Source organism: Salvelinus fontinalis, chromosome 13 (genome assembly GCF_029448725.1).
Source record: "Salvelinus fontinalis isolate EN_2023a chromosome 13, ASM2944872v1, whole genome shotgun sequence".
In the NCBI taxonomy this organism is placed as follows: domain Eukaryota; kingdom Metazoa; phylum Chordata; class Actinopteri; order Salmoniformes; family Salmonidae; genus Salvelinus; species Salvelinus fontinalis.
This window is the reverse complement of record NC_074677.1, coordinates 13,603,384-13,629,509: the sequence shown is the minus strand read 5'-3', so window position 1 is coordinate 13,629,509 and position 26,126 is coordinate 13,603,384. Positions and strand designations below refer to the sequence as shown.

General features: G+C 41.2%; 1 protein-coding gene across 1 annotated transcript; it reads left to right on the top strand.

The window, feature by feature from the left end:
* The first annotated feature begins 3,266 nt into the window (after nt 1-3,266).
* On the top strand, nt 3,267-22,997 carry castor2 (cytosolic arginine sensor for mTORC1 subunit 2). Its single transcript, XM_055941803.1, has 9 exons — nt 3,267-3,660; nt 12,206-12,276; nt 13,459-13,652; nt 16,807-16,939; nt 18,115-18,238; nt 18,570-18,680; nt 19,578-19,660; nt 19,929-20,023; nt 20,153-22,997. Exons 1-9 carry the CDS (start codon nt 3,545-3,547, stop codon nt 20,216-20,218), a joined length of 993 nt encoding a protein of 330 aa, XP_055797778.1. The 5' UTR covers nt 3,267-3,544; the 3' UTR covers nt 20,219-22,997.
* Nucleotides 22,998-26,126: the final 3,129 nt, after the last annotated feature.

The window sequence follows — 26,126 nt, the reverse complement described above, 5'->3', positions numbered from 1 at the left end:
GTGAAGCACGGTAGTGGAAGCATCATGCTTGTGGGGATGTTTATCAGCAGCAGGGACTGGGAGACTAATCAGGATCGAGGGACAGATGAACTGAGCAAAGTACAGAGATATCCTTGATAAAAACCTGCTCCAGAGCACTCAATACTGCGGACTTGGGTGAGGTTCACCTTTAACAGGACAGTGACCCTAAGCACACAGCCAAGAGAATGCAGGAGTGGCTTTGGAAAAGTCTCTGAATGTGCTTGAGTGGCCCAGCCAGAGCCCAGACTTGAACCCGATCAAAACATCTCTGAAGAGACCTGAAAATAGCTGTACAGCAACGCTCCCCATCCAACCTGACAGAGCTTGAGAAGATCTGCAGAGAATAATGAGAGAAATTTCCCGAATACAGGTGTGCCACGTTTGTATCGTCATACCCAAGAAGACTCGAGACTGTAGTCACTGCCAAAGATGCTTCAACAAAGTACTGAGTAAAGGGTCTGAATATTTATGTAAATGTAATATGTCCTGGTGGAGATTTTGTACATTTGCAAAAATAACTGCTTTGCCACTGTTTTTGCTTTGTCATTATGGGGTATTGCATGTAGATTGATGAGGGAAAATGGCAATTTAATCAATTTTAGATTAAGGCTGTAACGTAACAAAATGTGGAAAAAGTATAGGCGTCTGAATACTTTCCAAATGCACTGTAACTGTCACGTGCCAAATACTACAGTTGTAGACTTTACCATGAAATGCCTCACATGCGCCGAACAAAACAGGTGGAGACTTTACTGTGAAATGCTTACTTTCCCAACAATGCCCTTTCCCAACAATGCAGATTTAAAAAGTACAAAAATCAGCAATTAACTGTTCAGCAGTCTTATAGCTTGGGGGTAGAAGCTGTTCAGTACCTTTTGGTCCCAGACTTGGTGCTCCGGTATAGTATACGTACAGTATTGTTTTGAACTATATACCGTGGGGAGGGGCATAGCTTTTGAACTGAATGTTTATTTTCAAGACGCTCAATTGTGTTATCTGATCTCAGGGAGGAGTAGGCCTAGATATTTTTTAAATATTGAAATGCATGCTCTTGCAGTTTCACAAAAGTTTAAATTTCTATAGCATCACATGTTTTAATCTGTACAGTATTTGTGGTAAATGTTATGCATCAGACTCCCCCCTAGAAATTGTTCTAACATCCTGATGAACCTGCAGTTCAGTTCAACTCTAAAGTTACCATCTCAGCAACTCCTTCAGACCCATATAAATCTACTTTCACCAGTCCATGTCAATCCAAGGAAAGGGGAGGTGGTGGAAATGGCACTAGAGAAACCTCAAGAATATAAAAAAACATCTGAAGGGAAATGTCCTTTGAACTGAACAATGCCATATTTTCCACACCCTCAACTGGGCCCTAGCTTTGCGAGATCAGAGTGGCTGTAGGATCTTATCACTGCCACAGACAAAAAAAAGCTTGTTATTTTATGGCTCCAGTCAGCTAGGGCCTTAGTTACCACCAGTCAGAGCCTGTGAATAATTAAACTGCCGTCTAGTTTTTATACCGAAGCAAGGCCTAGTCTGGTCCGCGAGTGTAGGAGGGGTGATGGAGCTATTGAGAATATGTGCTTTCCTACCCACTATCTACGAAATAGCAGTAAGTTGATGGTGATTGAGATGGAACTTATACTGCATGAAATGACATCACCATCTATACAAGTCTGTCCTCCCACCTGCAGGTTCAAAGAATGTGACCTGAGAAAACGTCATAGTTAAAGCTCCTGAGTGGCGCAACGGTCTAAGGCACTGCTTCTCAGTGCTAGAAGCTTCACTATAGACAACCTGGTTAGATTCCAGGCTGTATCACAACCGGCCGTGATTGGGAGTCCCATAGGGTGGAGCACAATTGGACCAGCGTTGTCTGGGTTTGTCCGGTGTAGGCAGTCATTGTAAATAAGAATTTGTTCTTAACTGACTTGCCTAGTTAAATAAAGGTTAAATAAAAAATTGTTAAGTGTACCTGTATTTGCCTTTGTAGAGATACTCTACAAAGACGTCTGAATGTTGTGCTCTACCAAGCACAATGGAACCACTGTCCAGGGGGATTCCTGACATCAATGGTGATTATGATTTAGTTTGTTTCTTTGCACACAGAATACCATGAATAACTCATTTGATTGTTCTGTTGCCTCAGTCTTTTTGATTTCTGACAAAATTAAATCATAGAAAAGCTCATTTGTGGGCACAATTCCACCACCTTCAAAATCGGTCAGTGCTATCAGGGATCCTTGGGACGTACCTACCCTAAATCCTAAACATGTTACATTTCAACTTCAATCGGGTAGGAATGTTCCAAGTATCCCGGATAGCACAGACCCTTCAAAATCCCAGTCTGGTAGGTAGTAAGGTCAGAGTTCAAATACTCTTTCAAGATCTTGTTTACCTAATGGCATCATCACCATTGTCATTTACCAATGCATTGACTGACCAGGCCATGAATTCTGAACCTCCATTGAGTGATCCTCTGAGTGGAATCCCATAAATCAGGTTACTTGTTTCTTTGTGTTCAACATTAAACTCGTATCATGCTGCTATCTGCTTTGCGGAGCTGATGAACTTTACATCAAAAGAAAGTGAGTATGGTGATTGAGTTAACAGGGTCCCATTGTTAAAATTGCAAATGTATAATGTGTCAGAGGCTGTCAGACATCACGTGTGCTGTCCCCCCAGTTTCGGCTATCAATCAGGCTACCCTGCAACTCTGATTACTGTAATAAGTCTACTTTAATTGTAAATTGTATTTATGAGGAGAGGGAAATTTGTCTTCCTTCTTTCAATGCAAACCCCTACAAAATGTTAACCTTATAAGTAGGCCGCCTATAGGACCAAAACCTGTGTGAGTAACTGAAAGCAAACAGTTCATGAATTTTAGATGGAGATAGGTAAGTATATAAGACATGTATGGACAGTGGACAGGCCATTAATGTCCTAGCGATGACAGTTTTTGGACATCACGGGCACAAATGTAGTAGACCTATCTTGCAAGGTTGCTTTGTAAGATGTCTGGGGTTTGTCCTCAGACAATTTAATGCATTACAAATCATGCATATACGAAACAGTGAATCAAAATACTTAATTTGTCATATTTTGCATTGTCCCTGTATTTGCTTCATGATGGCCCTGCCATTACGCCATAGGAAATGTGAAACTACATGTCCCAACATGCCCGTGTGGCAAAGCAGGTCCTCCCCTTCTTTTGAGTGGCAAGTTGTTTGTTTCACTGTTACCAGCTGCTGGACTATTCCAATCCCTGTCGGAGAGAATACACGGGGACCGACAGTCCTTCTCTTCCTCCCCGTTTACCTCATTGTGTTTATTTTATTACACCCTGCTTCTATTTTACCTCTCTTTCACTCTTTTCCTAAGTGGATAACTTGTCCTTCTCACTCCCTTGCTTTCTGCTACGTTTCACGGTTTTTATAAGCTATATAGGTGTATTTATTTGTTTTTTATTAGAAACGATATACATTTATATCTTAGATGTTCCTCAAATGAGAAGACGCAAATGATGGAGTTGCATATTTTAGAACACAGCTTGAAAGTAGCGAGTATAGCAAAAGAGGGCATTCAGATTTGCACTCACGGATTAATCAAACTCGCCTTCTTGCCCTCTAAAACAAGGTAAGTAGCTTTATATATATTTAAAAAATGTTAAATCCGATACAATAAAGGAAAATTAATCATTCTAAATATCTTATTGGGCAGTAACGTTATTGCAAACTAATTGCGCGACTAGATACAATGTTGCCGATCGTTGTGGCAAAACTGTCCAATTGTAATTGTCTTCAGCAGTTATGTTTTAGCTTTCAATGACAATGCATACTCTGTATTTGCATGAGTCAATGAGTGCTGACAGTATTCTTTAAATTCAGTATGTTGTTTTGCATTGTCATTTTTTTCAGCTTTTGTGCTTTTGTAGTCCGGTCGACGTGAAGGGGTGTGTAGGCTACGTGCTTATGCTGCGTTTATGTCCTGTCGGAAACTCGGAAATCTACTTGCTTACTTGTAGAAAGATGATACCAGAGATACTGGATATAATGAGGCTTGTGACTCCACCCTAACAATGGGATTCGTTTTCCACAGACCGGAACTTCGACCTGTCAAGCTCCCGCCTATTCCTTTCTTTGGTTTGGTGGATACATCTTATTTTAATAAAAAAATATATAATTGAAGAGGGGTGTTGACATCAACCAATGGAGAGTGAGAAGCTATGCTAGCCTCATGAATATGCATAGACCATCTCGAATTTCAACAAGGACTACTCCGATATAGTTTTTTCTCAGTTGTCAAGTGCATCTTACTTATTTTATTTAACCCTTATTTTACCAGGTAAATTGACTGAGAACACATTCTCATTTACAGCAACGACCTGGGGAATAGTTACAGGGGGATGAATGAGCCTATTGGAAGCAGTACACTCGTAACAACCTAGGCATTACAACATTTCTATTAGATCAAATAAGCCTCACGTATCAAAATGGCTATTCGTTTTAATCGTGACTAAATTCAACACTTTCTCCACCCCATACAAAAACTCAGTTGCTTAATAATTAATGATCTGCTTAATGTGTACAGATTATGGGGGCGGAGTTAACCCTCCTGCTTCACCTCTTCAGCCTTGTTCATGAGCTAGTCAAAACTAATAAACTCAAATTTCTGGTTGTAGTTATACTGCTGCGTTCAACCAGTTAACAAGTCGTACATTTCCTAGTTCCGACAAGCACTTGAACGCGCCATTCCTCTCTGATACCGGAGTTTCCCACTTGGGAAGAAAAATCGACCAATAAAGCTCTACGCAAATAACTTCTGTTCATTTTTTCTCGGAGGTCCCGAGTTTCCCACATAACATGAACGCGGCATTGCAGCTCTGCGGTGTTGTTTTTTCGTTGTGTGTAGGTGTAAAATTAAATGGGGTGAGGTGGTTGCTTTAAATCAAACTTGAACCGGCGGCGTGAGACATTTATGTTGTTCGCGATGATGCCGAATATATAATTTGCAATGTTGCAATCATGATTTGGTTAGCTAGCCATTCTATCTGTTCCTGGAGATGTGAACGCTGGCCCGGTGGTTGTGTTTCTGACTACAGCCTTTCTCGGTTTTAAATCAATTGAGTAGGTTATAATTAGGAGACAACAATAACGCTGTACATTTTTTCCTCCTATTAATTTCACCTGGCATGATGAGGATAGGGCAGGTTATCTGTAGATTATCTTCTGTAAACCTATTGCAAAAGTTATACTTACATGATGGAATGCCACTGTAATCAATAGGCTACTCTAACCTAAACTTCGTTAGTGCTAAATTCCTCAAGTGATTATTTCCTCAAGACCTATTCTTATCACAGCAATTTTGGCTGCATCTGTGAGAAATGGGCCTACAGGCCAATAATATAACCGTTTTACATTCCAACAAAGATCTTGGGATCCTTGCTTTTACAACTGCACCAGGACACAAGTTGAAGGCATTTATATTTTAGTGACACATTAATGACACATAGGTTAGCGAATGGCCTTTTCAACCCCATGTTTACCAAGCTCTCCTTAAGGCAAATTCTCCTCCACCTTTCAGTGACCTTTTTACATGTGCCGTGGTGACCCCTGAAAAATACTTGAAAAGGAGGCAGAGGTCCACAGAATGCAGTACAAATGTTGCATCGCACAGTAAAACATGCATTTAGGTTCACATTTTGCAGTGGTATGGTCGTACGTAAATTTATATAGAAACCATGTCCCACAACCTTTGTTGTGTAGATACAGCTGTGTCTCAATCTCAAATGAATAGAAAATATGAGTACCGTGTAATTTCCTAGTTTTAGTCAGTGCTTATCTTTTCCATTCATTTGGTGTGGAAGCATATAGCTGGATGTACACAATCGATGTCGTGGGACGTGGTTTCAACTTGACTACTTTAGAGGTATTATAACGTCTGACAAACTATGATTTGAAAGTGTAATGACCCTTAAGGCAGTGTTTAAAAATGCAGATAAATATACTGATAACCCATACTCTCTCCACTAAGTAAAACAGCAGTTATAGTATAGAAACTAAAGGACTGACAAACTTTTGAAAAAACTTGTTTCCTGATTCACAGACAGAACTGAATTAAAATAGATGCATCTGCCATTAAACAGCCTGTGGTTTCTCCTCATATCTTGGAAGTGTTTCATTGCTTCCATTGTTGGCAGACAGAGCTGGATGCACCAAGTTGGTCTGTTTTCAGAACATTGTTTGGCCTCAAGTGGGATGAGGAAAACTTTGATCGGCTTCATCTGAGATTTGGGCCTTGTTGCAGCTGTCATTTCATAGCACTTCTATCATTTGGGAGTCACTCATATATTTGCCTATTGAGATTTTATATTTGCTGTCCCTCCCGTCACATACAGTACTGATTGTGTCCAATTTCAAGTTAAGTAATGGAAGGTTGTTAATTGCTCATGGGTTTTCTAACAGCCTGAACAAACTCATTTAGAAGCTCCCTGTGAAGTGCCTTACATTCATGTAGAATGTAAGTCGTGCTGACTAAATGTGGAGCCAAACAAACACAAGGCTCTGGCTTGGAAGCTGCTTGCCACCTAGAATGTTGTTGATGACCTTCTCCTTAAATGTGCTGTCTCACTGTTGACAATCCTGTCTTATATATATACAGTGCCATGAAAAAGTATTTAATTTTCTCTACTTTTGCATGTTTTTGATGCTGAATGTTATCAGATCTTCAACCAAAACCTAATATTATATAAAGGGAACCTGATTAAACAAATAACACAATGACATACTTATTTCATTTGTTTAATAAACAAAGTTGCAACACGCAGTGCTCCTGTGTGAAAAAGTAATTGCTCCCTTACACTCAATAACTGGTTGTGCCACCATTAGCTGCAATGACTCCAATCAAACACTTGTTGTAGTTGTTGATCAGTCTCTCACATCGCTGTGGAGTAATTTTGGCCCACTCTTCCATGCAGAACTGCCAGGCATAATGGGACCCATGTCATCCAAAAAGTTGATACTTTTGACTCCTCTGCCCATAGAACATTCATCCAAGAGTTTTGATGATCATTCAGGTGCTGTTTGGCAAACTTGAGTCAACGTTTTGGACGACATGGGTCCCGTTAGCCTGGCAAAAATCAAACACTGCATTTCACAGTGAAACCTCATACCAACGGTCAAGCGTGGTGGTAGTGTGGTGGTTTGGGGATGCTTTACAGCCTCAGGACCTGGATGACTTGCCTTAATAGAAGGAACCATGGATGCTACTCTGCATCAGACAATTCTACAGGAGAATGTCAGGCCATCCGTCGGTGAGCTGAAGCTGAAGCACAGCTGGGTTATGCCTCAAGACAATGATCCAAAACACACAATCGAGTCAACATGAAAATGTCTAAAAAGCCACACATTTTTACTTTTGGAATGGTCCAGACCTAATCCCAATTGAGATGTTGCGCGCAGGACTTGAAACAAGCAGTTCATGCTTTAAAACTCACAAATGTTGCTGAGTTAAAGCAGTTCGGCATACAAGAGTGTGACAAAATTCCTCCACAGTGATGTGAGAGACTGATCAACAACTACAGGAAGCATTTTGTAGCAGTCATTGCAGCTAAAGGTGGCACAACCAGTTATTGTGTGTATCATGCTGTCGAGACCGGGCATGCTCGTGCGCCATCGCGCATATGTTGATTTTGTACATCCACACCAGATGCAATCTAGATACGCAGGTTGACATATCAAAACGAACTCTGAACCAACTATGTAAATTTGGGGACAGGTCAAAGCACATGAAACAACATTCATGAACATTTAGCTAGCTAGCTTGCTGTTGCTAGCTAATTTGCCCAGGGATATAAACATTGGGTTGTTATTTTACCTGAAATGCACAAGATCCTTTTTTTCTGGATCTTTGTAGAATTTTGACCCATTTTAAGTCACACACAATCGTGTGTTCTCTACTCCAACAAGGGGAAAATAATAGTTTCTAGTAATCTCTCCTGCTTCGTAGTAGTGGACTTTATATGTCAGTTGGCAACCAACTTTAAGGTGCATTACCACCACTGACTGGAGTCTGGACATCAGTTCATTTTTCAATCACCCAAGCGGGTATATGCTCCTAAAAACCAATGAGGAGATAGGAGAGGCGGGACTTGCAGTGCATCACGCATCAAAAATAGAACCAAGTTTTTGGTTGAAGATCTGAAAAACATTCAGTATACAAAAATATGCAAAAATAGAGAATCAGAACGGGGGCAAATACTTTTTCACCACACTGTACAAAAGAGATTAGATGATATTTAGCAAAAATAATTTGAAATGAAAATCCAGTAACTGAATCTCAGAAGGTATGTTGTTGGTCTATGGCAAAACATATCCTGATGTCTCTAAAAGAGAAATGGTAAAGTTTGTAGTACTTATTCATTCCAGCAGGAAGCCTTGGGTAAGTTACGGAATTGCACTGAGACTTCGATTTTTCACTTTGTAAAATATGCTAAACAAAAACCATTGATTTCAAAGTTTAATAAACCAACAACTCTATGCATAATGAATACATTGAACAATTTACAGTAAAAAAATAAAAATAAAACGAACATTTACTGGATAAACTGTGCAGATGCCAAAGTTTGGTAACAGAATTGCAGTAAAATCGCCCTCAGTTTTATTTTGTTACCGAGCTTTGTATCTGCACAGTTCTTCCAGTAAATGTGTTTTGGTAAAATGTTCAGTATAAATTGTTAAAATTATTCCTTGTGCATAGAGATGTATGATTCGTTAACTTTTTAGGGATAGGGGGCAGCATTTTCACTTTTGGATGAATTGGTGCCCATAGTGAACTGCCTCCTACTCTGTCCCAGATACTAATATATGCATATTATTATTACTATTGGATAGAAAACACTCTGAAGTTTCTAAAACTGTTTGAATTATGTCTGTGAGTATAACAGAACTCATATGGCAGGCAAACTTCCAAACAGGAAGTGGAAATTCTGGGGCTGGTTGATGCTAAACTCATCGTCTATTCACATCCCAGTAAAATATGGATCTGTTCGCACTTCCTATGCCTTCCACTAGATGTCAACAGTCAGTAGAACGTGGAATGAAGCCTCTAGTGTGATGTGGGGCCGGATGGCAGCTATTTGAGTCAGTGGTCTGTCAGAATGCTAGTTCCTGGTTACGCGCATTACTCATGATATCGCCATGCGTTCCATTACTCTGTAGACAAAAACGTATGCTCCTGTTGGAATGTTATTAGATATATATGATAACAACATCCTGAAGATTGGTCAAATTAAGTAGAGAATCAGTTTATTCGACCTGGAATATAACTTTTTGAAGTTTTCGTCCAAATTCGCCTGGACCGGCGCCAGTGTTTGGACATGTTAACTAAACGTGCTAGCAAAAGTAGCTAATTGGACACTAGTAATGGACATTATCGAACAAAACAACGATTTATTGTGGAACTAGGATTCCTGGCACTGCATTTTGATGAAAGATCATCAAAGGTAAGGGAATATTTATGATGTAATTTCGTATTTCTGTTGACTCCAACATGGCGGAGAAATGTTGTGTATTTCTGAGCGCCGTCTCAGATTATTGCATGGTATGCTTTTTCCGTAAAGTTAAAAAAAATCTGACACAGCGGTTGCATTAAGAACAAGTGTATCTTTAATTATATGTATCTTTCATCAAAGTGTATGATGAGTATTTATGTTATTTGACGTGGCTCTCTGTAATTACTCCGGATATTTTGGAGGCATTTCTGAACATGGCGCCAATGTAAACCGAGATTTGTGGATATAAATATGAGTGTCATCTGATGAAGATTATCAAAGGTTAGGGATTCATTTAATCTCTATTTCTGCTTTTGTGACTATCTTTGGCTGGGGAAAATGGCTGTGTGTTTTTTGGATTTGGTAGTGATCTAACATAAATATATTTTGTGTTTTTGCTGTAAAACATTTAAAAAATCGGACATGATGGGTAGATTAACAAGATGTTTATCTTTCATTTGCTGTATTGGACTTGTTAATGTGTGAAAGTAAAATATTTCAAAAAAATATTTTTGAATTTCCCGCGCTGCCTTTTCAGCGTAATGTTGGGGGGGGGGTTCCGCTAGCGGAACGTGTGTCCTAGAAAGGTTAAACTTTTAAATCAATGGTTTTTGTTAGGCATACATTTTTAAGTGGAAAATCTAAGTCTCAGTGCAATTTCATTATTGTGGAATTTCCTTAATTAAGGTAGGTTGTTTCTGAGGAAGCTTGCACTGTGAGAGCATTTGCTTGGGAAAAAAATCTAAGGAAAGAAAGACATTTGAATGGAAACATCCTTTTTGCTATTCATATTTGAACATGAAATCAGCTGGTAGTGTGTTACCCCTATCTAACCAATTCTTCATGAGCAATGCGTGAAACTCGAAGTACAAAAATATTTTCAAGAGGACACGGCCATGTTGAATTATCCCTCGGAGTCATCTAACGTTTCAAGTCAAAAGCAGAGATCAAGTTACAAATGTTTGTTCTGATGGCAGTTTCCAGGTACATGCACCAAGAGCAATGAAGTAGACAAAGTTCAAAACGGGTACTCTCTAAAGTCTACCGTTAGCTCAGCATCCTTTCATCATCTCAAAACCTTCAATTGAAAACACAAATCCCATAGTGGTAAAGCGCCAAGTCAATACTGAAGGTGAATCTAATCTGAAGTCTCCTTTTAATGGCAGTGAGGCACCCTTTCTCAATGCATATGTATTAGTAATGTTCTCCACCATGCCAACCCAAGGACACTCGAGATGATATGACACAACAACAGGAGAGGTTTGGGAGTGGGACAAGTAGGCCAGTCGAGTATTTAGGAGATGACGCACGCCATCATCGTCAAATAAATGACTCATGGCATCAGACTCGCTGCTTTCCACAATCAACAAGTATCATGGTACCCCTTGATTGAAAGAGAGGTTTGGGTGGATCGGACAAACATTGCTCTTCTCTCCCAGAATCGTGAGCTGGTTCAGCTTTTATGATCGGCATAATAGTCTGCAGCAGGTGCTGGCAGTCTCAACTCAAGATCCATGTATTTTATTTGGTCATGTTTGCATAGGGGAATTTATATCAAAGAAACCATAAGCTCAAAAAACTGAAAGCCCCTTACATTTCAGTGTGATGCAAAATGCATAGCGCATAAAGTTCTGTTACCGGGTGTAAATCCACCACTTACTGTAGTTTAACAACCAAAATAGATGTTTTTTCAAAATAAGGTGTCTTGTCATAGCTGACACCCCATTCTTTCTGCAGACATCACTGAATCTTAATTCAGAGCAGATATTTATAAGTTTGGGGAAAATGTGGTCGCATAAAAACCTGAGGGAGATTTTACCATAATTCCATTACCAAAGTTTGCATCTGCACAGTTATTCAACTAAATTAGTTTTTGTGTTTTTCAGTGGAAATTTGTTAAAAATAGTCCTTGTGCATAGAGTTGATCAACTTTGAAATCAATGGTTTTTGTTTGGCATACATTTAAAGAGAACAAACTGAGTCGAACCGTAATTGTGTTACCGTGGAATTGCCGCTAGATGGATGCATGGAGCGAAAATATTCAAAAACATCTCTGGTTTTGCAATTCCTGTGGCAACGAGGTTTGCACAACTGTATGGAGCTCCTATCACCCCTTACTGATGGATGAAATGAAAGAGATAGCTGGGCTTACTTCGATCTGAGCAAAACCATGGTGTATTTCTATGTTGTCTCGATGAGTGTATGGATGTGTTGCTTGCTTTCCACGAAAGGAACTTCGTGGGCCATGTGGGGTCAAACAGATTTTTGGAGGCTGATGACAGAGGCTTTCCTGAAGTTTAGTTTCTAATTGTTAACCTCCCTTTTTTCAGTTGTGACTGAATGGTTCATATACACATAGGCATATTATGTAACATAAAAAAAGTTACTCATGAAACCACACAATACTTAAGGCTAACGATATGCTTTTGCTCATTTGCGTTGTCCAATGAGGTACTTTCTGGGTATTTAGGGGACCCCTTTTTGCTTATTGCCTGCAAGCAGCTTTCAATAACTCCTTTCCATTTAATTAACTGAACTGAATTAATATTTTTCTTTTGAAACTAACTGGTTATTTACAAGTAGCATAATGAACCATGTTATTCAATGTGAAACCTCCTTTATCGTTTCCAGATGCAAGTTTTTCAGTTTGACGGAAACTCCGGAGGATTATACCATTATCGTCGATGAGGAGGGCTTCAAAGGTGGGTTTTGTGGTCGCTACCTCTGGATCTTTACCAGGATGGTAAATCAGGAAAACATGTGTAGCCCTATGATTTTCGGGCAGTGCTATCCAGAATCCTTGGGACATCCCTACCCTAACCGTTACCCATTGTACATTTTAACATCCCAGGGATCCCAGACAGTAAGGACCTATGCTTTCTTTAATTCCTCATAGCTTGACTCGATGCCAATGTTTGACTACATATTGCTACATCAGTTCTGCTCGCTGTTCCATTATGGGTTTTTAAATTCTTAATTGAACCTTTATTTAACTTGGCAAGTCAGTTAAGAATAGATTCTTATATACAATGACGGCCTGGGAACAGTGTTCAAGGGCAGAACGACAGATTTTTACCTTCTCAGCTCGGGGATTTGATCTAGCATTCTTTCGGTTACTGGCCCAACGCTCTAACCACTAGGCTACCTGCCGCCCCAGTTAACAGAGGCCAAGCTGTCACTGGCTTGGTTTTGTGGTTGAGTGATGAATCCATGTCATTATAGACTGGTTTCCAGAGTGACCCTCGTTGGTCACTATGGATACTAGAAGCTCTGTGTTGTGAAACAGGTGCAGGTATTCTACTGTAGGTAGATTGTCTGGAAGTGTATATTGTGCTCATCTGTTGTATGCGTGTACTTTCCTTTGCTGCGTTGAGGCTTCAAGTACTTGTTGTTTGGTTTTGTTTTCGTGCCAGTGCATGAAAATGGCCGCACACACATTTAGCTCTATTTTGAGACTGTTAAAACAAGTCTGAGATTGTTGGCATAGCTTTCGCTATTAATCTATGCTCAGTGGTAAATGTTTTACCCTGAGTGATTTATAAGCTAATTTACTAACCACAATGAAGACCCTCTTGAAGGTGACTTGTTTAACTAAGTTATTATAATTTTTTATGATGAAATAAGCATGGTCAGTCTAGTGATATTTCATTGTTCTCAGCAGTGGTCAGACCCCTTTCATATTAATGGCACCCAATGCCATTAATGAGACAATGCCTCATCCAGCTCATCAGCGGAGGAGAATGTCAAACAATCATCTGTAAAATAAGAGACATTGAGAGTCCGGCGATGCCGTTAGCGTCTCATTTATCGCTAAGGGGACCGCTGACAGACAGACACATCCATCTGGGGCCACACTAATGCGTCATTTTCTTGTTCCCTTTCAGAACTGCCCGAGTCGGAGCACCTTAGTGTCGCCGAGGCCACGTGGTTGGCTCTCAACGTGGTGTCGGGGGGCGGGAGCGCCACCAACTCTCAACCAATCGGAGTCACCAAAATAGCCAAGTCTGTCATTGCCCCCCTGGCAGACCACAACATTTCTGTGTTTATGCTGTCTACCTATCAGACTGACTTTATCTTGGTGAGTGCTGTTCCACTACAGACTTCTCTTAAGCGTAATTTATAACCTATCTAGTACGCAACTCAAGAACTACTAATATCTGGTCAAAATGGTGATTCATTGTAGATGTGGGCAGCCCCTCAATTACAAACTTGACGCAAGTACCCAGGATTGCCGTTTGCGTTCTTGCATTGCGTACATACTGTATAAATGAGGTTTTAGAAGTGTTGTTGTCTTCCCAAGGAACACATGCAAGATATCAGCCAGCCAATTGGCCATTGTTATGAGCACCTTGTAGCGGCGCCCTTCTCCCTTCACGTGTTATTGATACTCACATTTAGTTTGAGGACCTATTTGTCAGCTTAGCTGCTTATTCCTGTAAGTATTATTGAACATGGTCATTTGCCTTACCTGTTATGTTACCAGTGGTATGAAGGTAACCTATTCTTAAATATACCGGTAGATAATCGAAAATAGCTTACGGAACAGGCAATTTTAATCAAGTATGCTCTCACTTGTACTTTGTTGCCTGTGAGTGTTTTTCCATTTTGCTCAACATGAAAAGACAACAGCAGTGGATCTACAGTACCGCCCTGGGCGGCACTTTTGCTTTGAGAAGAATCTTTTCATTTTGTCGAAGTTGCTTAATCACACCAGTCCTTCCTCATGCCAGGCCTTTTTGGCTATAGGGAGTATTTGTATTACCCTGCACCTAAAAGGGAGTGGGGGTGGGGGACACACACACAAGGTCTGCTGAATAACCGGTGCCTGTGTATGGAAATAATTGTTAACAAAAATGGAGATGTTGATAATCTGGCAATAGTTATGTAAAGAGGATCAGCCTCAGCTCAGTCTCTTGCTGGAATTCCCGGTAACAGTCATGGCCACTGTTTTCCCTCCACGCCAGCTGCTCCCAACCACGGCCTAATCACTGTCTGTAAAGAAATGGAGGAAACAACTTGCGTCTCTCTCATCTGTCTCTCTCTTTCTCTGCCTAATGTCTGTCCATTTGTCTGTCTCAATCATGTCCCTCTCTCGCTTTGCCTCAATCTCTCTGTCTGTTTGTCTTGTCTCACTCACTCTTTCTCTCCGTTTCTATCCTGCATGCTCTCGTTCCCTCCCACTGTGTCTGATTGTATTTGAGGGTCTGAGCCAGGCTGAAGGCCTCTTTTAAAAATTAAAACAATTCTGGTGTTGTATTATGATTATTTACGTTACATAAACGGTGGGACCCGACCCAAATGAAGAAAGCAGTCATTTAGAGGGAGGGAGCCTTAAGTAACCTGACTTTGTCTGACTCAACCAGCCTAGAGGAGTTAGAGGCCGGCTTCTCACAGGAGGCTTCACATTTTGTTTACATCCTCAATGCAACTCAAATAAGGGTTTCGTCAGGGGGAGAGGAGATGGATGAGTTTCTGTCAGGATCCGGCAGAACAGCCCCCGTGGGGATGGAATCAGTCCGTCATGTCCAAATGTACAGTTCTTCAGGGAAGGAGGCAAAGAGTTCAGTCGGGGAGAGCACAATTTTTGGGGGAATGGACACACAGTAGCTTTGCATTAGGCCCATATAATGGAGACCTCTTTGGGGCATTTAATTTCACGTTGAAATTGTATTTTAAAGCAGAAGACCGTCTCCAGCTTTTTAGCATTGCATTCCTTTGGGAGGTTGATTTCCCAAGCCTTTTGCTAGTCAGATATACCTGCTTGGAATGCTTGATTAACATTTGCTGTAGCCACAGGCCCCTCTCTTTAGTTACCCTTGAAGTGTTCCGATAAGCAAAATGGAGAAGCTCTGAGTTCTTTTGAAATTTCACTGAATAGTTTTCTATTGGGACTCAGTAGTTTATTTCCCCTGATAATTGCAGTTTCAAATTGTGTTTGAAGTCCAAATATGAGTTACTTTCTGACGTAATTGAATCAGCCAGTTGGAAAGACTGTCCTCACCTGCTGTTCAAATGCTATTTCACGTTTCTATGAAACTTTTTGGGTTTTCCCTGTTGTAACAAGTTTGTGTTGTGCTTAGAGGTCGACCGATTATGATTTTTCAATGCCGATACCACTACCGATTTATTGGAGGACAAAAAAAGCCGATGCCGATTTATAAAAATTAAAAATAAAAGTTTTTTAAATATATATATACACTGCTCAAAAAAATAAAGGGAACACTTAAACAACACAATGTAACTCCAAGTCAATCACACTTCTGTGAAATCAAACTGTCCACTTAGGAAGCAACACTGATTGACAATACATTTCACATGCTGTTGTGCAAATGGAATAGAGAAAAGGTGGAAATTATAGGCAATTAGCAAGACACCCCCAATAAAGGAGTGGTTCTGCAGGTGGTGACCACAGACCACTTCTCAGTTCCTATGCTTCCTGGCTGATGTTTTGGTCACTTTTGAATGCTGGTGGTGCTTTCACTCTAGTGGTAGCATGAGACGGAGTCTACAACCCACACAAGTGGCTCAGGTAGTGCAGCTCATCCAGGATGGCACATCAATGCGTGCTGTGGCAAGAAGGTTTGCTGTGTTTGTCAACGTAGTGTCCAGAGCATGGAGGCGCTACCAGGAGACAGGCCAGTACATCAGGAGACGTGGAGGAGGCCGTAGGAGGGCAACAACCCAGCAGCAGGACCGCTACCTCCGCTTTTGTGCAAGGAGGAGCACTGCCAGAGCCCTGCAAAATGACCTCCAGCAGGCCTCATTTGTAATAATGACAATTGCAACAATACTGAATGAACAATGAACACTTCTATTTTAACCTAATATAATACATAAATACACACACAGCTCTGAAGTGACAATGATACTGAAGAGTCTGCTTAGGAGACAAATACTCTCAACTGTTTGAATAAAAATAGAGTTTAAGTTACCTGTGATGAATGTTGAAAACAAAAACTTGACGAGGCAGAACGTTCCTAGGCCATCATTGAAAACAAGAATGTGTTCTTAACTGACTTGCCTAGTTAAATAAAGATTAAATAAAGATTTATTTTTTTTAAACAAATAAAAAATTTGGCAAATCGGCGCCCAAAAATACAGATTTCCGATTGTTATGAAAACTTGAAATCGGCCCTAATTAATCGGACATTCTGATTAATCGGTCGACCTCTAGTTGTGCTTTAGTTGAGGCTGAGTTGCTGATGGTGTAGTGGTTGTGTTGTGTTCATCAGGTTCGAGAGCGGGACCTGCCCATGGTCATGCACACCCTGTCTTCTGAGTTCACCCTGCTGAGGGTGATCAATGGAGAGACCGTGGCCGCCAACAGCCTGGGAGTCACCAACGGCTTTGTCAAGCCTAAACTCGGTAGGCCAGGAGTGTCAAACTCATTCCATGGAGGACCTAGTGTCTGCAGGTTTCTGTTTTTTCCATTCAATTAAGCCCTAGACAACCAGGTGAGGGGAGTTCCTTACTAATCAGTGACCTTAATTCATCAATCAAATACAAGGGAGGAGCGAAAACTCGCAGACACTTGGCCCTACGTGGAATGAGTTTGACACTTGTGGTAGGCACACAATAGTTTTATTTCCCTTTTCACACTATCATGTGGACACAAACTTTACTGTGCTGGCTCGGTTATTTACTTTTGACATTTTCCTTTCCTGTACAGTTCGATCCCCTATGGGACATGTGTAACCAGGCCAGCACATCTCGACTCAGTAGTCTGAAAAGGCTATTGGATTCGATACAGTAACGCACACTCTCAGTTTCAGGTTATGCATTGGGGTTTATGTGATACAAATGGAAATATATTTCATCCCCTGAAAGGGAATATTGCAGAGACTCCCTGATATGAATGAGAATATTGCAGAGACTCCCTAATATGAATGAGAATATTGCAGAGACTCCCTGATATGAATGAGAATAATGCAGAGACTCTCTAATATGAATGAGAATATTGCAGAGACTCCCTGATATGAATGAGAATATTGCAGAGACTCCCTAATATGAATGAGAATATTGCAGAGACTCCCTGATGAATTGGCTGTTTTGTTGCAGCTTGTCAAACCTTGAATTGAACAATCCATCTTTGGTAAGAGTATGTCAATCCAGCACGCGCTGTCAAGGTTCTTCCCCAGAACAGAACCTGAGAACACAGTCTGATAAGGCAGGCAGAACAGCAAGGGCCAGCCCCAGGCATAAGCGACATAAGCGGTGGCTTAGGGCCCTCGGTCACTAAGCCCATGGGCTCATTTTACATGTGTCATTTAGCAGACACTCTTATCCAGAGCGACTTACAGTAGTCAGTGCGTACATTTTCGTTCTGGTCCCCCATGGGAATCTCACGACCCTGGCTTTGCAAGCGCCATGCTCTCCCAACTGAGCCACACGGGACCACATTTTGTTGTCGGGATTTGTAAATCTCTTTAGGTGACATATTTGATGGGTAGTATGAATCAACATTTTGTTTTATTAGCATATATGTTCACAACTGCCAGCATCATATGAATAAAAACACATGTTTTCGCTCTCTATCTCAGTGCCCCGTCCCATCATCCACCCTCTGTCCAGCCCCAGTAACATGTTCTGTGTGACCAGCCTGGACCCAGACACACTGCCCTCAGTGGCCACCCTGCTCATGGATGTCATGTTCTACTCAGGCGGGTAAGAACCCACTCCTCAGCACTCCTGTTTTACATAAGGCTGTCACCAGAGGCCATCTGCTGTCTCTTTTTAAGAAACTATCATACACACACACTGCCACAGGAACACTTAACTGTTCAGTTCAGACCATTTGCTTTAGGAAGTCTAGAACCTGGAAGAGGGTTAGACTTAAACAAGGGCTGTCATAGGATTGTTATGCTGCTGCTATGATTAGACTTTAAAGGTGTAGAAAGGTTTGACTACAGACCACTCGGTGACCAGGTTGGAATGGACAGGACCAAATGTAGTTGAAAGATTGGACATACTTGAATCTCAGTACTTTCTATTCCAGCGTGAAGGAGCCCGGGGCGTCTAGCGATGACTCTGGACACATCCGTTTCTTCTCCTTCTCTCTGATTGAGGGCTACATCTCTCTGGTCATGGACGAGCAGACCACATCACGGTGGGTGCTCTCGTGTGGTCCCGCCATTTAGGGAAAAAAACACATGGTTATGGTGTCTTATCACCATCAGAAAGGCACAACTGCTATGTCAATTTGCTCTTTCGAGTCATTTGTGGACAATTTTTTTGCTGGGTTTGCTGCTGGGTTGTTAGGAAACAAACATAGAAGATCATACAAAGTTTATTTGTAAAGAAGTTAATGTAGAGTTGACAGCCGTTACAGGTGTCACTTGTGTGGTAACCTGAACAGCTGCATTACTAATCACGTGGATGGAACTAAAGGATTACAGTACCACTACATTAGTAGCTATTTTATCATGGGCTTGTCCTACATTGGCGAGGTATCCCTTATATGGGTCAGTTTTGTCTCCAATCTAAGAAGGGGGACAATATGTGAACCAAGATTTTAGTACTTCCGAAGTAATGTATTTTTCACCATAGCATGTAGGACAGGGATGATCAACTAGATAAATAATTTGTAGACTCCAAATTGACCGCAAGAAGCCCAAACAGATATATTTGAATAAAACATCATTTCAAACCTTGCTTACATTTATCTACGATCTCATCCATCTCTCAATTATGCGTGGGAATACTTCAACAGATTTTTCCTAAATTAATAACACTTGTAGCTGATTTCCTGGTGTTTTTAGTATTTTATGTCGAACAAAAATTCCATCCACCAGCTGGGGAACCCTGATGTATGGCAACCACTAGCCTACAATCTGAATTTGACCAAATCACTGAATTTAACACAAAAGACAAAAAGATGTATTCACTGTTTTCTGAAATCTTTGAATATATCTGATGTGAGAGGTACATTAAATAATATCTTTAAATGTTACTTGCTATAGATTGAATGAGTGTGTGCATTAATTTTCTAATTTATTCAAACCAGGTTTCCAAACAATGTCCTCTTCACTAGTGCTTCAGGGGAGCTTTGGAAAATGGTTCGCATTGGAGGACAGCCTTTAGGATTTGGTAAGTAAGACAGTTGTGGTTATCTCTGTTTGGTTTCCACAGGTCTCCCACATGTTAGTCAGATCTCTGCAGAGGGCACATCACCAAGAGACACTGTTTGATGCGAGTGTAATTTGGCTAAGATCAGTAAAAACAAACTGTGATGCCAATACAAATATTACTTGTTACTTGGCAATGTGAATACATTAAACGCCCAGATACGTCCTGTGTCTAGAATAATTCTGATATTCATGGATATCTGTTCTTTATTCTCATTGCCTTATGTCAGACGAGTGTGGTATTGTGGCTCAAATATCGGAACCCCTGGCGACTGCTGACATTCCAGCTTATTACATCAGTACCTTCAAGTTCGACCATGCCCTGGTGAGTGATGGTTTACAACTCTACACCCTCTCTGTATCGCTCTCTCTGTTTGTATGGTAAATTGTAGGGGTCAGTTTAAACTGGAGCATTTCGAATAAAGACTTAACACCGCCCTCCTATCTCTCATAGGTCCCAGAAGAAAACATCCAGAGTGTGATTGGAGCTTTGAGGACCAATGAGAGCGCAGGACAGTGAATGGGAGGTGGGAAGAGACAGTGGAACTAGCGAGCCCTGTGCCCTCACACCCACACGTTGATTTATCATGTCAAAGTCATTTTTTTTAAAGTGCCAAGAGCGTATCAGTGGACTGCTGTGGGGGATGGTTCTGGGAACAGGGTAATGTAAAGCTTGGGTGGTGTAGATGGGGTACAGGAGAGGGACGGTGTGTGTGTGTGTGTGTGTGTGTAGGGATGCTTTTGTTCAGCGATCAGCAACTTGCCCGTCCTATTCTGAGACGTTGCCAACTATGCAACCCTACCCACCACCTCACCCCCTTGACCATCCACTCTTACCCGAAACAACATCCACTTCTTTGGGGACCCAAAGCTAGAGTGACTGCGGTGGGGGGGTTTTCCCTCTCGCTCTCCTTTTACTTTCTCCTCTCCCTTCCCCTCACACCATTTCACCATGGCAACGCGGCCTACTAAGTTTGGGCCTATCTCTTCGACACCAGCCCGGAATGCTGCGACCCGGCCGTCACCTCCTTTTACTTTGGCACCCACGTGGCCCATGACAGCCTATACTGGTGCTTTAGTATACCACACTTTCCTTCCTAACTTTGCATTGTTTCTCGCAAGCTGCTCTTCCCATAACAACCATACTGTATTAGTTACCAGTCCTCCCCATAACAACCATACTGTATTATTTACCAGTCCTCCCCATAACAACCATACTGTATTAGTTACCAGTCCTCCCCATAACAACCATACTGTATTAGTTACCAGTCCTCCCCATAACAACCATACTGTATTAGTTACCAGTCCTCCCCATAACAACCATACTGTATTAGTTACCAGTTCTTCCCTTATGGAAAGAGAATGTTCTCTACAAACAATTATCAAGATTTCCATTATTCTTATTATTTATTTTTCTCAGTGCCAAGACCAATGCCTTGTCTAACGCTCAGTGTGTTTGCACTTGAAGGTGACATTTCTGAGTTGTCGTTGGTAGTGACACGACATAGTGTGGTTTTGTTTTTACAAGTTATTGAATAAGCTTTTAATGTCAAGTCCTGATGAAATTCTCATTATGGAAACTCTTCTTAAAGTAATCCATTTCGGGGCTAGAGTTCTCATTGAAATGCCATTTAGCTGAAGGCTAGTGAATAGATTGCAGGGACTGAGGCAAGATGTATGTCAAGGGTCCTAAACTCTGGTGACCTGGAAAGCAGATCAGATTTGTCAGATGGGAAAATTAAAGATTCTGGTGTTGAGCATAAAATTACATTTTACTGACAATTCAGAGCCACTGTTATGTAGAACATATCATATAAACAACATTATAGTGGGCTATATATAAGCCAGTTTTCATGTAGTATCGGTCGTTTTGGGAGAAGTAGGTTATCGTTTTGCATCAAGTGCCACACCATGCCTGCCACTAAACCAGCCCTTTACCACAAACTAGTAGAATAAGGATAAGTGGTGGGGGAAATGTTGGTTGGGTTGTGGATCATTGAACCAGCCCTGCAACCCTGGTCAGTTTAGGCCTTCAGCTCCCCTCCCTCCTACCTCGCCCCCTGCCCCCCCTCACCCCAGTCTGCACTTTAATATAGGTCCATCCTGCTGTACTGATGTGAAAACGGGGAAGACTATTTTACCCTTGAAGGATTCTCTTGAGAAGGTGAGACTATATTGGTCTTAATGCATTGGTGTTTTTTTTTTTGTCCGCACCAAGAAAAAGCTTGCTTCATCAGTTAGCTTTGATTAGCAGAAACCATGTAGCTATTAATCAGTGTTAAAAACATAAAAGGGTGATATAAAAAAATATATAATAATTGCTTTTGTTTTCATGTTCTAGTGTGTTTGGTTTCTCAAGGCCTTTCATCTGTACAGTTTTTTTTTTTTTGTCTGCATTTCCAACATTGGTCCACCAGACCCATTGCATATTCAAATTTCACCATCTCACCATTATCCTAATTTAGACTTAATATAATGGATTCTGAAAGGAACTTGCAGCTTTCACCAATAATGTGATTTTTATATTCAAACCATTGGTTGATTTACATTGTTTCAGTATGTGATGGGCTGGAATGTAAACTCCTATGCATGTGGTCTTGGGGGACTGCTGTTGGAGCACTTGTATTGCTAGATGCTGTACTACACTCTCAATTATTGGCTTTTTAGTCCAGCATTTTTTTGATTCCTTGGCAGGGATAGGTTTCCCACTTCAATGCACCCAGTTTATAAAGAATCAAAAGTGAGAGATTGAAGTGGTCAAACTGTGGGACAAAATCATTCCTATTACTTACAATGTACCTTGCTTTTCAAGAATCAATCAATTTTAAGAATGAAATCAGCCAAGGCAGATGTGAGTCTTAAAAGAACACTATGTGATGGAGACAAATGCAACAGTGGATTTTTACTTTGTCGCCCTATAAACAGACAAGACGGGATTCAAACAAACCACAATGCGCCGACATCGCACTGCACTTGAAATCGGCGACGGCTTTATCTATCATCTCCATGCTGACGCATTTGTTAGCTTTAGCTTCTAAGATTTGTCTGCCATTTTAAAATGTTCTCGTTAATCATAAGGTGGGAGAAAATATTCGGTAGTCATGATCAACCGCACCCCTCACTACACTTGTCTTTTAAAGACAATTTCCCTTAAATCAAATGCAGTGCGACCACTGCACGTTGCGGTTTGTTTGAATCCTGGCCAAACACTTACATTTTACCTCTTTGTTGAAGGCGTCTTGCAGTGCAATAACATTGTGGTCTGACATTGGTATTACAAATAAAGCTTGTATTCTATACTTGAGAAGTGCAACTAAACATCCATATCACAGTCACACCTTCTATTGTTGGTCATTTTAACCCAGGTGTCTGCAATAACTTGTTTGACCAAGGTCTCAATTTAATCCATATTGCGCAAAATCCGCATAATAGCGCGATTTGAAATTTAAAGGCAATGTTCCTGCTTTCAAGGTAAATGTTGGCTAATTCAGAAATTACCTTTTTAAAGTTCAACATCTGCGGTACGGATTGAATCTAGCTCCAAGTCACTTAATCCAAGTATTGACACCTCTAGATTGATCGTTGTCCTCACCATTGCTGCAAATAGGAACAGCTGAGAATTCATTCTAAAGAAAAGTCACAGAAGAGTGGTCTCTGTATTATTTAACCTGTGCAAACAAACTAGACAACACACAGGTCCTTCTGACTTGCAGTGGGAGGCTAACTATACAACGCCATTACCTTTTTACTGCTTAAACACATAGGTGGAGGAGGTGTTATTGTTAGAGGGCGCGTTCAGCAGCAGCATCCTATTTTGCGTGCTTTTTGACCTTTTCTATTTGCGGTAGAGGTCAGGCAAGTAGTGCAGCCATTGATGGAACAGGCAATCATGCGGAAAAGGGCCTGGAAGGTGGCAGATGATAATGGTGACCCAAGGTTCTGTCTTCGCAATTCGGTTTGATTAGAGAATGAGTACAATAGGATGCAATACCATTTGTTGCATAAACATACATTTTCTATTCTTAAATTAAAATCTGCTGATGTGTTTATATGTACTATGTAGTCATGTTGGTCTACCAGAATGTAGCCTCTGTTTTTGTCCCCCACACTTTGGTTTTGCAATGACAATCACCCACTAATTAACTTGTCATTTTTACAGATTAAGTGTTTGAGCTGAAATGTAATATTTGCTTTCAAATTAGCTATGGCATAGCCAATGAATATACAGTACCAGTCAAAAGTTTGGACACACCTACTCATTCCAGGTTTTATTTTTGCTCTTTTCTACATGTAGAATAATACCGAAGACAAACCTATGAAATAACACATGGAATCATGTAGTAACCAAAAAAGTGCTGCTAAACAAATCTAAATATATTTTAGATTTGAGATTCTTCAAAGTAGCCACCCTTTGCCTTGATGAAAGCTTTGCACACTCTTGGCATTCTCTCAACCAGCTTCATTAGGTAGTCTGGAATAGTCATTGGGCACCCTTGGAATGCATTTCAATTAACAGGTGTGCCTTGATAAAAGTTCATTTGTGGCTCAAACGCATTAAGAAGGAAAGAAATTCCAATCATTTCTATTGTGACAAGATAGGTGGTATATATGTAACAGTATAACTTTAAACCGTCCCCTCGCCCCGACCCGGGCGCGAACCAGGGACCCTCTGCACACATCGACAACAGTCACCCACGAAGCAGCGTTACCCATCGCTCCACAAAAGCCACGGCCCTTGCAAAGCAAGGGGCAACACTACTTAAGTCTCAGAGCAAGTGACGTAACTGATTGAAATGCTACTAGCGCGTACCCGCTAACTAGCTAGCCATTTCACATCCGTTACACTAACCCCCCTTTCAACCTCCTCCTTTTCCGCAGCAACCAGTGATCCGGGTCAACAGCATCAATGTAACAGTATAACTTTAAACCGTCCCCTCGCCCCGACACGGGCGCGAACCAGGGACCCTCTGCACACATCAACAACGGTTGCCCACGAAGCACGGTCGTTACCCATCGCTCCACAAAGGCCGAGGCCCTTGCAAAGCAAGGGGCAACACTACTTAAGTCTCAGAGCAAGTGACGTAACTGATTGAAATGCTACTAGCGCGTACCCGCTAACTAGCTAGCCATTTCACGTCCGTTACATATAGAAGCCCTAGTTGGTAAAATGGCAAGTCCATATTATGGCAAGAACAGCTCAAATAACCAGAGAAACAACAGTCCATCATTACTTTAAGACATGAAGGTCAATCAATCTGGGAAAATGTGAAGAACTTTGAGAGTTTCAAGTGCAGTCGCAAAAAACGTCAAGCGCTATGATGAAACTGGCTCTCATGAGGACCGCCACAGGAAAGGAAGACTCAGAGTTACCTCTGCTGTAGAGTTCATGAGAATAACTGCACCTCAGATTGCAGCCCAAATGAACGCTTCAGAGTTCAAGTAACAGACACACCTCAACATCAACTGTTCAGAGGTGACTACGTGAATCAGGCATTCGTGGTAAAATTGCTGAAACGAAACTACTACTAAAAGACACTAAGAAGAAGAGACTTGCTTGGCCCAAGAAACACGAGCAATAGACATTAGACTGGTGGAAATCTGTCCTTTGGTCTGATGAGTCCAAATTTGCGATTTTTGGTTCCAACCGCCGTGTCTTTGTGAGACGCTGAGTAGGTGAACGGTGTGCTTTGCTTTGCTGGTAACACTGATTTATTTAGAATTCAAGGCACACTTAACCAGCATGGCCACCACATCATTCTGCAGCCATCCCATCTGGTTTGCGCTTAGTGGGATTATCAGTTGTTTTTCAACAAGACAATGACCCAGCACACCTATGGGCTGTGTAAGGGCTATTTGACCAAGAAGGAGAGTGATGGAGTGCTGCATCAGATGACCTGGCCTTCACAATCACCTGACCTTAACCCAATTGAGATGGTTTGGAATGAGTAGGACTGCAGAGTGAAGAAAAAGCAGCCTGCAAGTGCACAGCATATGTGGGGACTCCTTCAAGACTGTTGGAAAAGCATTCTAGGTGAAGCTGGTAGAGAGAATGCCAAGTATGTGCAAAGCTGTCAAAGGTGAAGGGTGGTTACTTTGAAGAATCTCAAATATATTTTGATTAAACTTATTTGCTTACTACATGATTCCATGTGTGTTAATTCATAGTTTGTCTTCACTATTATTCTACAATGTAAAAATAAACCCTTGAATGAGGCGTGTCCAAACTTTTGACTGGTACTGTATATATAGCGTAACATTGGATTTCACCCCATGTTTTTGAGTGATCTCTCTTTGGCCATGCAGTGCACCTCACAAAAGTGACTGCTGTCCTAGTTATGATCAACATGACCCTGTACAGCTACAAATGACCACATATACTGATAGTTTAAAGCAAAACTATTGCTGATGGTGAACCTGAACAATCAATA